Source organism: Otolemur garnettii, unplaced genomic scaffold (genome assembly GCF_000181295.1).
Source record: "Otolemur garnettii isolate 467f Iridium unplaced genomic scaffold, OtoGar3 scaffold00111, whole genome shotgun sequence".
NCBI lineage: Eukaryota > Metazoa > Chordata > Mammalia > Primates > Galagidae > Otolemur > Otolemur garnettii.
In genome coordinates, this window is record NW_003852506.1 from 1,059,443 (window position 1) to 1,079,229 (window position 19,787).

At 45.0% G+C, this 19,787-nt stretch overlaps 1 protein-coding gene across 1 annotated transcript in view; it reads left to right on the forward strand.

Annotated features, from left to right (window-relative positions):
- Nucleotides 1-19,787, forward strand: part of RUNX1 (runt related transcription factor 1) — a 236,554-nt gene that overhangs the window by 133,955 nt on the left and 82,812 nt on the right. Inside the window, exons 3-4 of the mRNA XM_023517438.1 lie at nt 8,496-8,534; nt 14,461-14,714. Of these exons, the coding sequence (XP_023373206.1) occupies nt 8,496-8,534; nt 14,461-14,714 (293 nt within the window). The remainder of the gene's footprint in view (nt 1-8,495; nt 8,535-14,460; nt 14,715-19,787) is intronic.

Below are 19,787 nucleotides of genomic sequence, written 5' to 3' on the forward strand. Positions count from 1 at the left end.
ATATTGTAATTCTGTGACCTCACAAGGAAGCAGAATAGTGATAGTCTCAGTCTACAATTTCATATAAAAGGCTGTTTTCAAAATATGAATTTAGTAGGATTAATTTGAAAGCATTTGCCTTTTTATCTGAGTGCCTATAAAATACTCTAAGACCAATATTTGTCAATTTATTATTTAATTGACCAATAAAGATATTTCAGCAATTCCTTCATAGAAAACCTACACTTCTTATTCTTGATTCTTGAGTGGACTTCCTATGTCCATAATAGATGGATAATTTGGCACCCAAAATTTAGCTCAAGCTCCTATGTTACCTTACTAAGGAATTCTGCTATATTTATGGGAAATTTCCCTACAATGTATATGGGATCACAAACAGAAAAATATTAATTTCAGTAAAAATGCACCAATTTGAGGTGCTAACAGTTATAACAATAATAATGAATCTATAGCTATTTATTCTTAAGGAATTAGACTATATTGTGCATCCATGTTGTTTTTAAGCTATTATTTTATAATACAATACATATTGAAATCTCATTAATTTAGTGGACATGGAAAAAACAAAACTAATGAAAAGTTAATGCAATTCTATGTTTAAATCACAGCCTATTAAAAATAGAACTCCCAATTTTGTCCCATATTGCCTGTATCTAAAAATCCATCAGATGAGCTTCATAGGGAACGAGTTATACTGGAAAAGAAAGAGACAAGAAGCAGTTTCGTAATGATGTCTCAGAGCTCAAAGAAGCCCAAGCTCTGTTTTACAGGCTGAGCCATCTGTGGCTAGTGAATGTTAAGTGGAAATGAACGATGTGTAAGATTAACGTGTGGCTCATTGGTGGCTGTAAAAATGCATTAGTGGTGTTGACAGTGGTTAGGAGACCTTTGCAATTCAGTTATTGTTGCTCTGCGTGTGTTTTGTCCTCCTTTGAGTTAATCAAGTGATGCCATAATAAAAATACTGAACTTTGTTTCAGGACAGCTCCGAGGAAAATGTGAGTCAGGAAAGATGTGGTATTTAATAGTTTTCACTAATAGCAGGTTGAAAAACAGGACTTGATCAAGCACCAGCAGAATAGAAGCAAATTGTTATTCAGGATGAATTGTTTTAAGTTGTCGCTATAGAACTGCACTGTCCACTATCCCAGCCACAAGTGAACTTGACCACTTGCAAAGCACCTATACCAAACTGGCATGTGCAACAAACGCAAAAATCACACAGGATTCTAAAGACTTAGTACCAAAAAAAAAGTAAAATCTCTCATCAATAACTTTTATAATGAGTCTATGTTCAAATGACAATGTTTTTAATAGATTGGGTTAAATAATACCTGTTATTTAAATTAATTTCATCCATTTCTTTTTATTTATTTATTTTTTTGATGTGGCTACCAAAAAATTTTAAATCATATGCATGACTCAAATTATATTTCCATTGGATGGTGCTGCTGTGCAGTAAGAAAGCATGCCCACAGGGCTTAAGGCAACTTGCCAGATCTGACACAGAAATCAGACTGGGAATATAATGATGAGAACCATCTTGCAAGACGATTTAGTTGGGCACTCCAGAGACAAACCGTGTGGCTCAGTGTGTAGAGCGCCGGCCCCATATACCAAGTGTGGTGGGTTCAAACCCAGCCCTGGCCAAACGGCAACAAAAAAATAGCTGGGTGTTGTGGTGGAGGATGCCTGTGGTCCCAGCTACTCAGGAGCCTGAGACAAAAGAACTGCCTAAGCCCAAGAGCTGAAGGTTGCTGTGAGCTGTGACACCACAACATTCTACAGAGGGAGACAAAGTGAGACTCTGTTTCAAAAAAAAAAAAAAGAAAGAAAGAAAGAAAGAAAGAAAAAAAGGCAATTTTCAAATCTTAGTTTTCTCATTGGCAAAGTGAATGAGAGGCGTTGTGGACCACTCAAAACGCATAGCTTGAGGCCTGATTGCAGATGCACTGGTAGCTTCTATGCAAGTATCAATATCACTATAGTTGTTAGTACTATGACAATGTGAGTCTGTTCTGGCCACTATAACAAATTAACACAGACTGGGTGGCTTAAACATCAGACATTTATTTCTCACCATTCTGGAGGACAGGAAGCCTGAGATCAGGGTGCCACCATGGTTGACTTTTGGTGAAGGCCATCTTCCTGTCTTGCACTCCTTTCTTGCTATGTCCTTACACCAAAGGGGGAGAGAAAAAAAGAGACAAAGAACTAAAGAAAGAGATAGAGAAATTATCAATCTAATGTCTTCTTACAAGAGTACTAATCCCATCAAAAGGACCCCACCCTTATGACCTCATCATAAGCTAATCACCTTTCAAATGCCTCACTCCTAATATATCCGGAATTAGGGCTTCAACATGTCCACTTTGCAAGGACACAAACACTCATTCCATAACAACAGCTTTGAAAGTCCAAGCAGAGATAGTTTTGCCATCAATTTGCATTTTGAAATGTTTGTCACAAAATCCTTTATACACTGCCGTACTAGACATGATTTTTGCTGGAGCCAGAGCAGAATACTGGGAACGTGCCCACACTGAGCACAGATCACAAACCAGCAGCAGCAGCATCTCTGGGAACTTATTGGAAATGTAGGATCTCAGGCCCTTTCCCAGGTTGCTGAGTCAGAATCTGTATCAACAAGACCTGCAGAGGATTCCCTCACACATTCATTTTATACAGTGCTGCTTAAGGGATTTAAGGGAGAATAAAGCAAGAGGCTAGGCACAGTGGCTCACACCTGTAATCCCAGCACTTTGGGAGGCCGAGGCAGGTGGATTGCCTGAGCTCACAAGTTCAAGACCAGCCTGAGCAGGAGCGAGACCCTGTCTCTAAAAAATAGCCAGGCGTTGTGGCGTGTACCTATAGTAGCAGTTACTAGGGAGGAGGAGAAATAGGATCACTTGAGCCCAAGAGTTTGAGGTTAACTTTGAGCTATGATGTCACAGCACTTTACTGAGGGTGACAAAGTGAGACTCTGTTTCAAAACAAAAAAAGAAGAAGATGGATAAAGCCTCACCAGCAAGGTGTTCAATGTCCAGTGTTTACATGTTTATGTGGGAATAAGAGTGAATCAGAAAAGATTAAGACAATTACATAGTGGGCTCTGAGAGGGGCCCCTAAAAGACACCCTTGCTCCCCAAGACCCAGAACCAACTGTGAGATAGATAAAGCAGTCAGACAAGAGATCAAAATATCAGCTTTATTACTGATGGAACATTTGGAGAACACACCTTAGGTATGTGGTTCCCTGTGACTAAGCCCCAGAAATAGGGAAACTTACCAATGCACAGGCAGCATCCCCCCCAAAACAATAAGCAGAGGGGAAGACCATGCTCAGTGTACTAGTTTTCCAATGCTGTCAAACTAGCAAATTACCAGACTTGACAGCTCAAACAATATTTATTAGCTCATAGTTCTGTAGGTCAGAAGTTCAGTTGGACTTGTTTGGATACTCTGTTAAGTGCCTCACAAGGCCAAACATCAAGAGGTCAGTCAAGCTCAGCTGTTACTTGGAGGTTTTAGGGAGAAACCTACTTCCAAGCTCACCCAGGTGGTCGGCAGAATGTAGTTCCATGTGGCTATAGGATGGTGGTCCCCTTTCCTTGCTGGCTATCTGCCAGAGATTGCCCTCAGCATCTAAAATTCTAATCTCTCTCATTCTAACAAGTGCCTGCTCCATCTATCAGCCAGCAATGCTGACTTCACTTCTGCCCTAACCTGAGAAAATGCTCCATTATTAATGGTCTCTTGAGATTACATGAGGCCGATCAGGTTAATCTTCCCAGTGGTTGACTCAAAATCAACTGATTAGTAACCTTAATTACATGTAAAAAAAAAAAAATCCCCCTTTTTCCATGTGACCTAACCACAGCATAATATCTCATCACATCCACAATCCCAGGGATTGGAGTGAGAAATTTTGGGGTGGGGGGGTTCATTTTACAACATGATTCTACCTTCTACAGCTGTTTTATGCTTCCAAAGCTACTAACCAGGTAATTCAGTCTTTTGTGGTGAAGGATGAATGAGAACATAAAAAGAGGTCAAGAGTTTAATGCTGAGGAATCTGTGCCACACAGAAATCTGAAGCCAAGGAAGGGGTGGTGCTACCACTCCCTCTGATCCACCCCACCCCCCAATAAATCCAAATAGCTACAGCACAAAGTGAGTTATAGCTCAGAGTCATGCCAGAGATGTGGAGACCATGCTGAAGCATGTGCTCCTTCCATGAGAGGGAAATTCACCTGAGGCACAGGCCTCTGAGCCCCTCCAAGATAAGGACAGGGAGGGTGGCCCTTGATCTGGCAGGGCTGTACTAAAGAGCTCACAGTGGATTCTGGATGCACAGGGGAACGTGGTCAGCGGAACTATGGTGTGGAGATTCTTCTGGAAGTACTGCACAGATTAGTGGGAACCTCTTTTTAGGAGACCTTTGCAAGAAATCTGCTGAAAGTTTATGAGAACTTGAACCAGAATGCTGGCAGTGAGAATAGCAAGAGGGATAAACAAGCAAAGAAACCAAAAAGAGGAATTGGCAATGGATGGGTTGGAGTCAAGGATAAATTCATGGATCTCTGCCTGGGTACTGGGAGATTGATGGTGCAGTAGAGAAAACAAGAAAAGGAGCAGCGTGAGGCCGGAGCCCATGAGTTTGAGGTTAAGAAAAATATACATTTCAAATGTTCATTTTCCCAATCTCTTCCATTTTACACACACAAGTGCAGGCACCACAAACAAACATAATCTCACCTCTCAACATTGGTCTTTCCCTCCTCCTGCCTCCCTCGCCTGTTCCCTGCCACCTCCAGCAAGCTAGACCTCTCCTTCCCGGCATCCTGTTAGCCCCATTTCTGCGGCTACTACTTCTCAGAATCTCTCTGGCAAAAGTTACGTGGCTCTCCCTCTACACAAATCCAAAGCAATCTTTTCGGTCCTTGTTTCCATGATCTTTCTTTGGCCTGTTGGGGACATGGCTTTCCTCTCAAAGCTTCATCTTCCCTCAGTTCCTAAGACTATTCTCTTCTTTCTCCCCATTGCTCAGACTCCTTGGTGGTTCCATCCCCTCTGTGGAATGTGGATGGTCTCAGGCCCATGATTGCTCACTTCTCACTGGGTACATTCTCTGTAGAGTCTGAACTACCACAGATACTGTGAGAATGTGCAACCCATTGTTCCTACAGGAAACCTCTCCCCTCAACTCCTGTTTCCCACTAGCATTTCTAGTTCTGTACATCTGAGACCAAATCCTGATGTCCATCTCCTGACCCACCTGCTCTGGTCTTCTCTGCTGCTACTATTGGCCAGATCTGGGGGAGACTCCTCCCCCTCTTCCCCTCAGTCCCCTCTTCTACATTGATTCGGATCCTTGTGATTCCTTGTCTGACAACTGCAGCAGCTCCCCAGCCTCAACTCCCTCCAATTCGTCTTTGACAGACTTGTTTTCCTAAAATGTGCATGAATTATGTTATGTCTTTGAGACTTTGATACAATCCATCACCTTCATACTGAAGTTCAAATTTCTCCAAACTTGTATAAGCTGCCTGTGATCTACCTATACCCATGTCATTTATGAGCTGCCACGCCCTGACCCACCCCTCGCCTGGTCTCAGACCTCTGCTCCAGCTAGACTGGCAGTGACAGGATCCTGTTTGCTCAGGATACTTCTGCCTGGAGTGCCTTCTGCTCACGCCACCCTCACCTCCTAAGCCCATTCCTCTGTCCTTCTGAATCACCTAAAAATCTGCCCACCTCCAACAGTCAAATCAAATACTCCCTTTACCAGGAAGGAAGTCTTTGCCGAGCCCACCAGGCAGTGTTGGCCCCTCTTAAGTCCCCTCCACCCAGCTCCCTGGTCCCTGTGGGCCTGTCCATCAGCAGCCATGGCCTTTCCTTACCACATCTGTTTGTCCTTTGTCACCAGCAAGCCCAGCACCCACCTGGTACACAGGAAGCATTAGAAAAATACTGAAGGCCGGCAAATAAAATACTTCATAGCTGGAAAAGGCTTAAAGACGAAACTTTGAAGGAGAAGAGGGAGGAAAAGCCTAGAAAGCGATGTTATATTAGGAATTTAAAAGCCTCTCCATCAAATTGACCTTGACTTGCTCCTCAAACTCGGTAGATGACCAGAAATGACTTTAGGATTTACCCATAAATATTTGAGATTTCAGAGATTTTCTCTTTCTGATGGAGACCTGGAGAGAGGAGAGGACAAAAGTGAACGGGGGAATCAAGAGTTAATTTTTTGGAACTGTGCAGAGGACAACCATAAAAATATCCAGTTGTGATCAAGAAGGAATGCAACTCACTGTGCATGTGGTTCTATATGTAGGGTGTGTGTGTGTGTGTGTGTGTGTGTGTACACAGAGGTCAAGTGTGAAGTGATCTTGGGCAAGTTGCCTAAACTCCTCAAGGGTGAGGGTCCCCATCTATAAAATAGGGGTACATGATGGAATTGCAAGGATTAAATCAAGCAAAGTATATAAAAATACTTCAACCCCTGCCTGGCATATAATTGAATCCAGTGGGAACCGCCAAGGGTGGAGGGAGACAGGAAGTGCTGAAAGGTGAGCTAGCCAGGGTTAGCCTCCTCTGGCAGGATCCCTTGCAACCTCTCCGCTCTTCCAGTTCAGGTTCTACTTCAAATCTCCCCAGGGGCTGCCTCACCCACCCACCAGCTTCCCACCCTTACCTCCTATCCCTGCTCCAATTTAATCATGTTCACCATGTTCCCAAGGCTACTGATTTATACACAAAAAACTAAGAAGGTTTCTAATAATGTGCATACTTTTCAAAATCCACTCACTTTATTTCTTTTTAAGTTAAAAAAAAAATCTTGACTTTTCCCTCAGACTCACTGAAATATTAGGTGTGTAGATAAATCCTTGTTTTTCCCACTCAGATACTTTAATTTCTCAGCCTCAGACCTGGAAAAGCTCAGGTCCCTCCAAAGAATTTCCAGGGTGTTTTGCTCCCCTGCGTCTCTTCAGCATAAACGTGGCTGTCTAGGCAGTCTCACTGGTGCAGAGTCTGTCCTACCCCTGTGCCTCTGAAACTGAGTTTACCTAACTTTAGGATACATTTGGTATTTCTTACCTTATCATTCATAAGGAGTGCAAATGATTCTTTCTCTGTCTTGTTCTGAAAAGAAAAAAAAATCTTTATGGAGTCATTTTACATACTGGTAAACCACAATCTTGGGTTTGTTTAGGATGCTCCTTCGAGACTGTACATATTTAATTCCCTTAACCTTTCATCATGGGGCAGTCCCTCAAACCTCTTATTATTTTAGTTGCTCTTTTTGCTTTGGCAAAAATATAAGACTAAGGAGCTGCAAATCTTGTTCGCCTGCCTATTTAAATAGCGTCTGGAAATCTAAAATAATTACCTCTCTGCCTCTTTTTAAAGTTGTTTAAAGCCATATTATTACTAATATTGTGCAGTGCAATTGAAAGCTTTACGGCAGAAGTCTTTTCTTTGAAAAATGACATTTCCTCCTCATTACTCAGTGCTGACCCTTATCCATATATAAGGCTGATAACTGTCAAACTCACGACTTTATATGTAGATATTCAAAGGAGAGAGAAACAGCCTCAGATGACTTTGCTCAAGGGGTTTACTCAGAGCTGTACATACAGCAGTGTGCAGTAAGTGATCTGTATTTGGGAATTATCGTCTGATCAATTATGTCTGATAATAATTGACAGCATCTGTTATTTCAAGAATGAGTGGGTTTGATATAAATCATCTGCCCTTCCAGCAGAAAGAAGCAAAGGAAAACAAGTCAGGGAAGGATGTTTCTAAAATGACCTATCATTGGAAGTAAATGATCATAAATGTTTTTGCATTGTTTGGGCTTGGGTTTAATTTCACTTTTGAATTCTGATTCATTCCTACATCTTCCAAATGTTTGTGATTTTTTAAATTTCAGATTGATATAAGGGTACTCTGTTTAGGTTACTCTGTTTACGTTGTTAGGTAAAGTCCAAGTTGGAGGTGAGCCCTTCACCCAGGGGGTGTGCCATATACCCCTACACTGTGCCCTTACGGTGGTAGCAAACCAACCCCCTCCCTCCTCCTCTCCTACTTCCCCGTCCTCCTCATCTAAATGTATTTTTGGTCTTCATTAAAGAATGAATCATATATAGAATTTAAAAGTTTAAAAGAGGTGAGTTTATGACTGATAAAGATTCAGTATTCAGAACAGAAAACATTGGTTGAAGGTACATAAAACCACTTATGTGTAACAGTTCATTTTTCATTTGATGATCTACTGTTTTAAATTATTTTTGTGTCAAAGCTATATGCTCTAAGAATCTCCGGTACTAAAAAGTGGGAGAAGCAAATAGCTACCAAAAAAAAAATATTGAGGGACATTTGCATTTTTTGCAATTAGAATGAAAATTCATTAACTATCAGTAAATTTGGTGTTTGTTGTCAGTATATTCAGACAATCATTCTTCTTTTCCTACTTTCTATTATTTCAGAATATGTACTTGGAATGAACCCTTCTAGAGACGTTCACGGTATGTTAGATTTCAAATTATATTCTTTATAAAGTATGTGGCTTCATATATGCATATATATAGTTTTATATCTATGCATCTCTCTCTGTAACTTATGGTATAATTTAAACAAATAATTATCTCTTTTTTGCTGAATCAAATATATGTAAAAGTAGTTCTCCATGTTGTAAATACTGTACCATATAAAATGTCCCAATGAAACCTTAAATGATACCTTCAGTGCTACAATATTTACCACCCGTGCATTCTGCTGTTATTACATGACTCGTTACAACTCTCGAAAATAAAAAGAAAGAAAGAAAGAAAAAGAAATCTAGCTTGGCTTCTTTCTGTTACAACCCAGTTTATTAGTTTTGTAATAGCAGTGGTAAGGCAAAAACTTTGAGGGTAAAATGTTTACTAAGCATCCCTAAATTTTAAAGATTAATGTTAACATTTTCTCAGTTTTCTACTTGTGAGGTGAACAATTGATTTATAAAATTAAAGTGAAATAATCATGCATTAACCACAGCATCTCAGGGAAACAGTCACATGGAAAGAGGATGTAGTGGACTCTCATCCCCATAGTAATTAGATTTCAAAAGCAATATAATCTCAAAGCCACTTCAGAGGAACAAAAAATGTTTAATTAAATTCCAATGTTCCAAACTGGACAGTGTGTACAGCAGACTGAACACACGTGTTACTCTTCTTCTAAATTATCCTCTAGTCCTATGACATCACTACCAACTGCAGTTTGGTCCAGAACCACAGCAAGATACCTTCTTTGTTTTTTTTTTAATTTAAATGGTCATTTAAAATAGAAATAATTCTTTTAGAAATATTGCATTTTTAGAAATATAATTTTAGAAATACTACTTTACTCACAAAAGGTAATTTTGATTTGAGAGAACTGCTGAGATTCTAATCCCATCTGTATGTTTATTTTATTTTCAAGGGGGTTTTGAAAAAGCAAAAAAATGTGAAGTATTTCTTTTCTGACACCATGTATAAATATTTGCCTAAAGTTAATAGAAGAAAAACATTAATGAACTGTTATTGTTTTCCAGTGAATTTCTCATTTTTCTTCCAACTAACCAAATACGACTTTTAAAATTCACTGTGGAAATTTACATTTCATTCTTACCCCCTTTTTCAAATCCCTCCAATTTTCACTCCCAACAAATTGGGAAGAATCTGTCACGTGGCATCCGCCCAACACACCTCGTCGTCGTTGTTATTTTTTATTTTGTCTTGTGACAAAAGTAAATTTTATTATTATTCCAAGGAAACCCTGAGAGTGAGCCTGATAATATTTCCTTTCCTTTCTCTCTTAGATAGAGACAGAGGAAGGGAAAATGTATATTGTCGCTAAAATGGGCGCTCTTGGTGGAAAGGAATTCCTCCTTTCGTAGAGAGGGTGTCATAGCTCCTAAAAAGCCCTTTCAGACTAAGGGGTTGCCTGTGCCTGGAAGCCGAGCCCCGCCTGCCTCTTGCCATTCATTGTAGTTCCTTCATAAGGAGGGGGCAGTTTTTCTGTCTGTTACTAGTTTTCTGGAGCGCCCCGCGCAACACAATTATAACCCGCACCGATCTGGGGAAACCCAAACGCCTGGTGGTCCGAAATACAGAAAAGGAGCAAGAGCTTTCGTTGCTATTATTATTGTCCGGGCTTAAACTCCAGATTTATCGGTTCAAACTCTTAGCTGAGCAGCGCCCACGACGCTGTATTGCTGCGACAAACTTTCCTTCTAGAAAAGGGAACTTGACTCCCTCCCGGGGGACGACAGCAGGAGGGCCTGACTAGTAGCCCAGAGCAGGATTCAGGATTTTAGGCGAGTGGCCAGAGCCTCAGAAGAGCCTCTTCTGGCCTTTCAGAAGGGAAGGTGTCGCGAATCAGCTATTTCCCCTGGAGCCAAAGCCCACTTTTGCCCCTACCACTTTCGCACTCCGTCTCCATCCCTTGAGTTCCCTGGGGATGCACTTGGCCGTGGCCCTAGGACTCTTCCTGGGTGGGCCTCAAAGGAAATGCGCTGGAGCCCAAGCCGAAGTGTTTCCCTTGTCTGGACCTCGCCCCTAAGCGGACAGAGTCCAAATCGGGACGCAGACTCGGTGGCCTCGGCAGAGGAGCAGCAGCGGCCCGCGAACGCAATGCGATTTTTGGCATCACTCAGCCAAGGTGGAGAGTTAGAGAGCGGACGTTTGGGACTGCCACATCTGAAATGGGGGCTCCTTTTAAAATTATTTAGAAAGAAAAACAGAGAAGTCTTCTTCCTAAGACCTCGGACACTTTTAAAGAAATAAACTGCAGTTGGTTGGCGGCCTGTCCCTCAGACGCGAAAGGAGCTAGGGGACCGGCCCACCTCCGCAAGGCTGGAGGGAGCCGAGGCAATGGCCCGGCCAGGGCGAGCCTTTACTCCCGGTTCCCAGACACATGGAAAAGCCACAGCCCTGGGTGGGCAGACGGCCTTGGGGAGGAAACTCCGACTCGAGCCATACTAGAGAGCCTGGACCCCTGACTTAGAGGTTCCAACTAGGTGGGCCGCGCCGCCAGCTCCAGGCCTCGAGGGCCCAAAGTTGCGACTAAAGTTGGCTCTGGTGACCGTTCCTTAACGGGGAACTCAGATGCTTTCCCCAACTACTCCTTGGTCCCCCAGGCAGACCCGCAGAGCCCCTCGCCGTCGGGTGAGTTCTGGGAGCACAGCGCGGCCGCCGGGTGCCCGGGGCGTCCAGCGAGGGCGGCTGCTGCCCCCTGGTGTCTGCCCCGAGCCGATGTCCGCAGCGTCCCTCCGTCACTCAACGCAGTCCGCCCGCCGGCCTCGGCGGGCCTGGGGCGAGGGACGCGGCTCTGGCGTCCGGGAAAGGCCTCTCCCCCACCAGGACCCAGCGGCGACACCCGAGGACGAGACGCGGCGCGGCGGCCCCTAAACCCCAGCCGTGCGCCCGTGAGGGGGCCCGCAGGGCCGGGGGAGGGCCCCCAGCGCGGGAGATCCGAAGCTCGGGGACTGTGGGGCAAGCGAAGAAGTGGCGGCGGGCAGAGAAGAGGCCCCGGTGGGGGGGAGGGCATGAGTGAGAGGCCACCTTGATGAAGAGTCGCGGGGGAGCACGCAGGCTCGACGGAGAGCCACGGAGCCCTCTGGGTGGGGTCGGGATAGGGCAGCGAGTCCTGGGCCCGGGTGGGGCCCTCCGAGCTCTGCGAAAATGCCCCAGGCGCCGCGCGGACGGGCGCAGGGGGAAGTTGCCGCCCGCGCGCAAAGCCGGGGTGGGTTCAGCACCCGGGGCCGCTGGCGCGCGCTGGGGCAGGAAGAGCAGCCGGGGCCGCTTCCGGGGAGCGGGGGTGGCTGCGGGGCTGGGCGTGCGCGGGTGGCCCAGTGGCGGGAGAGGCCCCAGGGCAGGAGCCGACGCTCTGAAGAGCCAGAGCAAGCCGATGCGATGCTTTCAACTTCCCTCCAGTCTCTTGTTCTTTGGGGTCTTTCCTTACTAGGGAACTCATTTGCGGACCGCTGAGCACACTCAGCTAAAGAGGTGCGCTGCAGTCAAGCCGCAGCCCAGACGCGGCGAAAAACACCAATTAAAGAAAACAAACCAAGAGACAATGCTAAACGCACGCACACACACACACACACACACAAATGTTGTGCAGCCCCATGTGGCCCTACTAAAGGCATCGGTCCTACTTCTTGCAACTGCCAAGCGGGATGTGGGCGCTCAGAGCCTCTCTCTGGCCCCCTCTCGGCCGAATCCCACCCCTGCCCTGGAAGCCAAGGCCTGGCGCGCAGGGCCCGAGGGCTCTTGGGGGCTCCAGCCCGGATCCAAAGAGTCCCACGGTGCCCGCTGCCTCTCCAGGGCACGCGGGGCGCCTCCCTCCAGTTGATCTCCGGGGCCGGCCTCTCCTGGCGTGGCGCGTGGGCCAGGTCCTCCCAGGCCAGCCAGACCTCCTTCTCCTCCTCCTCGGTCTCCAGACCGTGGCCGCCTGTGGAGCCGCTGCACACCAAAGCCCCGGGGCGGGTAGCGACGCAACCCTGAGGGTAGCGGCAGGACCGGGCGCGCACCCGGGTGGGGCCTGGAGCAAGCGTGTGCGTGTGTGCGCGTGGCCCCATGTGGGTGCGGGAACGCGGGCAGCGCGGGGGTGGCCGCAGCCGCGGTAGACTCCGGGCCAGGGCTGTATACAGTAGCCCGCGGCGGCGGGGGCGCGCTGGCCTATTCCAACAGCGGGCGGCCGCGAGCCGCGCCCTGGATGATACCGGAAAGGCTTGTGATTGGCCGGTGGCCGCCCCTATGCAAACGAGCTGAGGGAATGGAATTCCTCGGGCCGGGTTTACAGTAAAAGCACGTTCATTTCCAGGCACTCTCATTCATAGAGCCAGCGGGCGCGGGCGGGACGGGCGCCCCGCGGCCGGACCCAGCCAGGGCACCACGCTGCCCGGCCGTGCGCCGGCAGGCTCCTCTTCCTGGGGCTCCTGGAAACGCTAGAAGAAAGTCAACCTTTGCTGCTTCTCCTTGATCTGCGTTGGACTGTCCTTTTTCTTTTCTTTTTTTTTTTTTTTTCCTCTTTCTTACTTTTGAATTAACTGGCTTCTTGGCTGGATGTTTCAACTTCTTCCCTGGCTGTAAACTTTTCCCGATTGTTTCCTTTTACAACTGCGGGAGAAAGTACGTTGTGGTTCGAGGCAAGCCGTGAAGTTGCGTGTGCGTGGCAGTGTGTGCGTGCGTGTGTAATCCGAGCCGCCTGGTCTGTTTCGATCTGCGCCGCGGAGCCTCCCCAACAGACCCGCTCCACCTGCTGCGGTTACGCGGTACTCGTGGGTGTTTGTGGGAGCAACTAACCCGCGGGCGCTGTGGCGACGTTGGAGGAAGATCGTCTGGCTGCCGCCTGAGCCGGGGCTGACTCACCAGCCGAGGTAGATGGTGGCTGGCTTCCGAAGAAGAGTGCGTGTTTGCGTGTGTGTGACTGGATGCCGCTCAACTCCCACCAAACCACAGGATCAGCCACAAACCTAACCGACATCCCCAAACCCGAGCTCGCAGATGTGGAGAGCTGTACCCTGAGCATCATCAACTTGGACTTTTTTTTTTTTCAAGTTTAGCTAGAAATCTTTGAAAAGCTGAGTTTTCTTCTGTACTGAACATTTTGACAGAGAACATGACAACTACTTCTACCCCAGCCCTGCTCCAGCTACTGAAGCTGATTTTCAAGGCTACTTAGAAAAAAAAAAATTCTGCAGCGAACATTAATGGATTTCTGTTGTGTTTAACTTCTCTACAGATTGTATTGTAAATATTTTATGAAGTAGAGCATATGTATATATTTATATATACGTGCACATACATTAGTAGCACGACCTTTGGAAGTCACAGCTTTTGGTTTTGAGGAGGAGCAAAGCCAGTTTTGCATGATAAAAGTGACTTTGTTTATGGAAGATACTCCTGTGTTTTGTGTTTTGTTGGGACTTTAGACAAAACTCACCAAAAAAAAAAAAAAACAAAAAACTGACAGGCGATTAACTACTGGAACTTCCTAATCATGTATTTGCTGGTCGTTTCGCTCTCCGAATAAATATTTTAGGAAGTGTATGGGAATTTTGCCTCCAGGAACTTTTGTGACAGCCAAAGACTGGACTTAAACTCTGAAAGTAAAACTGCGCCTTTGGCACTTGACTTTGGATCCTGGTCATCCACTTTTTGATGCACTAAGCGGCCGGTTGCTAGGAGCCCTGCCTGGGTCTGAGGCCGGCCGGTACAACTAGAACTTTCCCCCTCCAGGACTGTTAGTAACTTGCTGTCCCCCACACACCGTGCAGCATCCCCGCGGTAATAAAGGCCCCTGAACTTGTATGTTGGTCTCCGGGGAGCTGCTTGCTGAAGATCCGTGCCCCTCACGCCGTCTGGTAGGAGCTGTTTGCAAGGCCCTAACTCAATCGGCTTGTTGTGATGCGTATCCCCGTAGATGCCAGCACGAGCCGCCGCTTCACGCCGCCGTCCACCGCGCTGAGCCCTGGCAAGATGAGCGAGGCGCTGCCGCTGGGCGCCCCGGACCCCGGCGCCGCCCTGGCCGGCAAGCTGAGGAGCGGCGACCGCAGCATGGTGGAGGTGCTGGCCGACCACCCCGGCGAGCTGGTGCGCACCGACAGCCCCAACTTCCTCTGCTCCGTGCTGCCTACGCACTGGCGCTGCAACAAGACCCTGCCCATAGCTTTCAAGGTACTGGCCCGGAGGGGGCGGTGGGACTGGCGGAGGCCAGGGCGACCCGGAGGTCATGGGCTGGGCGGGCGGGGCCGGCGATGCCCCCCGCAGCCCCTCATCCACCTGGTGCGCTGGGGGTGAGGTGGGTAGTGAATGATGTGTTGCCGTGGAGACCCTCCGAGGGACCCACTTCAGTCCTCCCGGGCAGTCAGTCTCCCGGGAGGGCTGAACAAATCCGTATGTCCCCAAAGACATCCACTGAGAGCCAGCTGGGACCTCTCTGGCATGGGCCTTAGCAGGGGCACGGCCATCTGCTTCTATACCGCTGCCTCACCTCTGGATTATCACCCAAACTATTTTACCTCTTTCAGTGGAAAGCATCGGGGAAAAAAAATAGAGATACTTTTATACCTTGAGGTCAATGAAAATAAACTAACAAAGGAAGCCGGCAAGAAAAAAATTTTTTTACCCTTTCTTTAAATGCCCTATAGGAATTTGCATGTCCAAAGTCCATAGCTGGTGCGTAGTTAAGTTTGCAAAAGTTTTCTGCAGACTTTCCTGAGCTTCCAGACTGCTCCTGCCAGAAGCCACAAGTAGTGAATCCTGTCTTCTTTCTTTCCCTGGAACCCTCATGAGCGTTATCACTGGCTCACCTAAATTAAGCCTTGGGCAGCGAAAGGTGACCAGGAAGTCTTCTGAGAGCAGCAGGTCCACCCGCCCGCTTTCCTGCGGCAGGAGGGGCAGCGTATAGCGGGCGACTGGAGCAGAGCGGTTCCAGAGGTCTCTATTCCCCATTCACCCCTGATCTGCCTCTAGCAGCCTTTAAAAACCTTGGCCTTCAATCGGAATATAAAAATAACCCCGGGCGTTTTTAAACAACCACCCTTCTACTCTGGCAGCAGTCACTAGGAATTTAATTTCTGCGGTAGAGATTCTGCTTGTCTGTCTTTGGTGGGTTTTAGAAAGTGCAACTTTTTAGCACAATCGGTGCAGGTCATTGCCTGTTCATTTAAAGGGCTAAGGAAGGCAGATGATTCAGTCTGTAAAGACTAGGTACTCTTTAAAAACATATATGGATAAATAATAGTCCCCTTTAAGAGGAGATTAATATAAGCTTTTTATAGTTCCAGGCCTAGGCTGGAACTGGGTCTTGATCTAATTACAATGAATAATGTTCACTTTAAAAAAAAAAGTATTGTCAGAATTCTTTAAGCTTCCTACATTTCCCAAACTTTTAAATTTTGATTTCTATAACAAAACAAAATTTGCAATTGGCTGTGGTCTATAGAATTGCCTCCTATTCCACTCCGTTTTCTGAAAGTGGCATTGTGTTTTGTTTTATTTTTTGGTGGGGGTGGGAATGAGAAGGAGACCGGCCATTTGAGTCTTTTCCTCCCCTTCTTTCATTTATTTGGGTTTGCTTTGGGAGCCCATTTCAATTTTAAATCATTCTAACCCTCTCCATAAACAGAGGCAGCCTTGACTTCTTTGGCTCACCCTCTTGAGAGGGGACCTGACAGGGTGGGGCCCTGGGGTCACTTTCAGATCAGAGCAGAAAGCAGACAGTCTGACAGTCATCCAAAGGGCCACTCAAACCAGGGAGTGGTTTGCCCTCCCAGGGAACTAACTAAACCAGGGAACTAAGAGATTCCTGGTTCCCTTTGGGAGGAAATCAGGGTGTCTTCTGAACTCCCTCCTCTGCCAGGGAACCGACACCCAAATAGATCAAACTCTAAATGATTAAGAAAGAATCTTGAGGGGTTTGAGCAATGCAAAGTCTCCAGCCACCAAGTACAATATTTATTTTCTTTTAAAAGAATGAAAAAAAATCATACAAATTGCTTTTATGAGCCATCAAAGAATTCTTTTTAGCAGAAATCATAACAACCATAGTTTCCTTTTTAAAATGACTTTTGACAATTCACTTTTTTTAAAAAACAAGTCATTCTTTTTACTGTGTGTTACTCTGTAGGCTACTAAAATCAAGGTGTAGATTTCTTGAAGAAAGTTCAAGTGAGACTCTTGAGAACATCTGGGGGAAATCAGACCACTTGATTAATATCTGTCACCACCCCAGTCCTCATAAGGAGAGGCCTTTTCCTTAAGGAGACCTGCTCACCGAGAAAGAGGAGACAGATTTTTCAGTGAACTAGCAAATGCAGAATTTAGGGATAAAGCAAGCTAAACTTCAGACCTCGCCTGCCTCACAGATTGATTCACTGCGTCCATAGCTCCCTATTTATCCACCACTCAACCACCTCCCAAGCAATTTCTTCAGAAATTATTATTTTAACATTGGATTTTAAATAAGCCTCAGTCTCTTTAGGAAGTTAATCAGTAAAGAGGTCTGGTACTCCGTATGACAAAGAGGAGAAAGTGTGCACTGGTGACAAAGTCAGATAATACTGATGAAGAGAGCTGGGAATGCTTCTTTAGGAGTCTTCTGAAATTCTATGTGTAAATCTTCTGAACTAAGGGGAGATTGGAAATTAGGAATTTTCCTTAACATAGATTAAAACCATCCTCATTGCTTATCTTGAACCCCAATCCATTCTCTCTTAACACCCCTTCCTCCCATGAACACTTTTACTTTATTGTAGGAAAAATATATATTTTTACTACTGAGAAAATCTTAAATTTGCTCCATCTTATGTTGTGTTTACATAAGCAATCTAAAGAGCTGTTTGGGTGACTTAAGATATATTTTGTAACACTCTAATATTACAGTTGGTTTAGGCCCAGGTACACCAGATCCAAAGACATAAACATGCCTTCAGCAGGGAAGTTCAGAGGCCTTGGATGCTGATGGTAATATTCATTTTATAAAAAAGAAATAAGTAACATTTCTGGTGGCAAGAGCAAGCTAGCTATGCATTAAATGTCATCTCGGCTGAATTGTATGTTCCACTCCAGAGCCTTCTTTGAAACACTGAAAGATTAAGGGATTTGAAGTAAATGAATTGTAACTGTAATCTCAGCCTAATTAGAATTGGTTTAAAATGCCAGTTTGAACTGTGAACAGACTAGACAAGAATGGTATTGGGAAGTCCGTGGAGTATATAAGAAAGTTGATATTTTGCCCAACTTCCTGATACTTTAAAAACAGAAGAGCAAAACAAAATATGAGATGTCTTTGGCCAGCAAGTCCCTTCTTGTCTGTTTGGTCTGTGTTAAAATGTCAATGTTTGTGTTCCCTTACCTATTGTTTATAGCTTTTCATCCCAGTTGCTTCTTTTTTCTGTTTGAAGTTAGACATTTTCACGTTCTCTTCACATTGACCATCAATGACAAAATCTGGATCAAATTAGAAGACATGTTAGTTTTAAATTTAAAAAATAATTTTTAACCCAGCCTAAGTATACTTGTTAGCAATTGGATGATATACATTATTAATGAACTTTCCCTGAATTTAATATTACCCCTTTCTCCCTCCAAAAAAAAAAAATTCTTCAGAGATCAATAGAAGGGCAAGTGGATGGCATGTGAGTGCCCAAGTATCTTTGATTCCTGCTGCATTTAAAAGAAAGAAAAAAAAAGAGGGAGCAGTAGGAGTTAAACTCTTAATTTTTTATTCCTAAATACCAACATCAGCTTTCCAACATAAGCTTTCCTTATTTAGCCACCATGATAATGTTATTCTCTGTTTGTTTCTTCTTGGTGAAGGTCTTGTGAATTTGCCAAATTACCAATAAAGATAGAATTGGAAAGATGAGAGGGGCATAGACATGGAATTCTGTGAAGGCGGCAGCAGCAGGGGGACGGTGGTTTAGAGCACATTTGGGGAGCTATAAAACAAGATTTATTCATTCTAACCTTTTTACACATTCCGTCCCAACAATGGGTTATTCAGTTTGAAAACCACATAGTGGATCCAGTCCCTTATAGACTCAGTAGATGTCAAGTTAGAATAGAGAAGCCAGGGTCCCCACAGGAAGATGGGGATGAGGAAGTACAAATATGTGTTCACGGAGGACGTTTCAACACTGTGAGCTAATTTGACAGAGGGAAGTGAAAATAGCAGAAAAAATGGGAAAATTTCTTAGAGACTAAAAAGAGCAGAATAAAGCAAGCACATTTTGCAGGGAGAGAAGAACTTGGTAGCCATAATCAAACAACTGATCAGGGAGTTTTATATCAGTGATGTCTTTTGAAAATGAAAGGGAATTGTCCTGTTATTGCTGTTAATTAAATGACAGCAAACATGCTTATAATAGGAACTAAATACCTAATTAGAGGGTGCTTGGGGAACAAATAGCAGTGTTTTAAAATCTCCTATATAGAAACATGTCCAGCAATTGGAATGAAAGGATTAAAAAGAGAGATAAAAGGCCCAGACTGACTTTGACAGTGCACCTTGGATAAAATAGAGGAAAATACCTACCTACTTCCATGAGAACCGATGATCCCAGTGTCTTGGGCTTAGAAGTACTTTCATCTCTCACGGTGAGTTGGTTCAGTTTCTCTGTCCTGCTCCAAGAACCTACACACTGAAACAGTTGTCATGAACAAAAACAAAAGGTAGTCATCTGGAGAACACAGGGAAAGGGTTATGACTAAACAGACAATGAAGATGAGAATTGTAAAAAGCGTGACTTTGGTATCATCCAAGTGAGTCAGTGGCGGCCTTATTTACATAGAGAAGAGGACTGAAAACATAGGTCCTATGCAAAATGATGTAGCAATTATTAGGTCAAAATTGGGAGGCACACAACAGAGGAAGGAGAAATAACAGGAAATTTAAAAATGGTTTACGTTCATCAATTCAAAAATAATACAAGATTATGTAATTGGAATGAATAATACTGATTTCACCACTGACTAAGAAGATACCCTAAAAAAAGTCAGAAATAATAAAAATAAATACAACTGAGGCACTTTGATTTAAAATTCTATGAATACTTTCAAAAATAGAAACAATGGCTTGGCGCCTGCGGCTAAGTGGCTAAGGCGCCAGCCACATACACCTAAGGTGGTGGGTTCGAATCCAGCCCCGGCCCACCAAACAACAATGATGGCTGCAACCAAGAAATAGTTGGGTGTTGTAACAGGCACCTGTGGTCCCAGCTACTTGGGAGGCTGAGGCAGAAGACT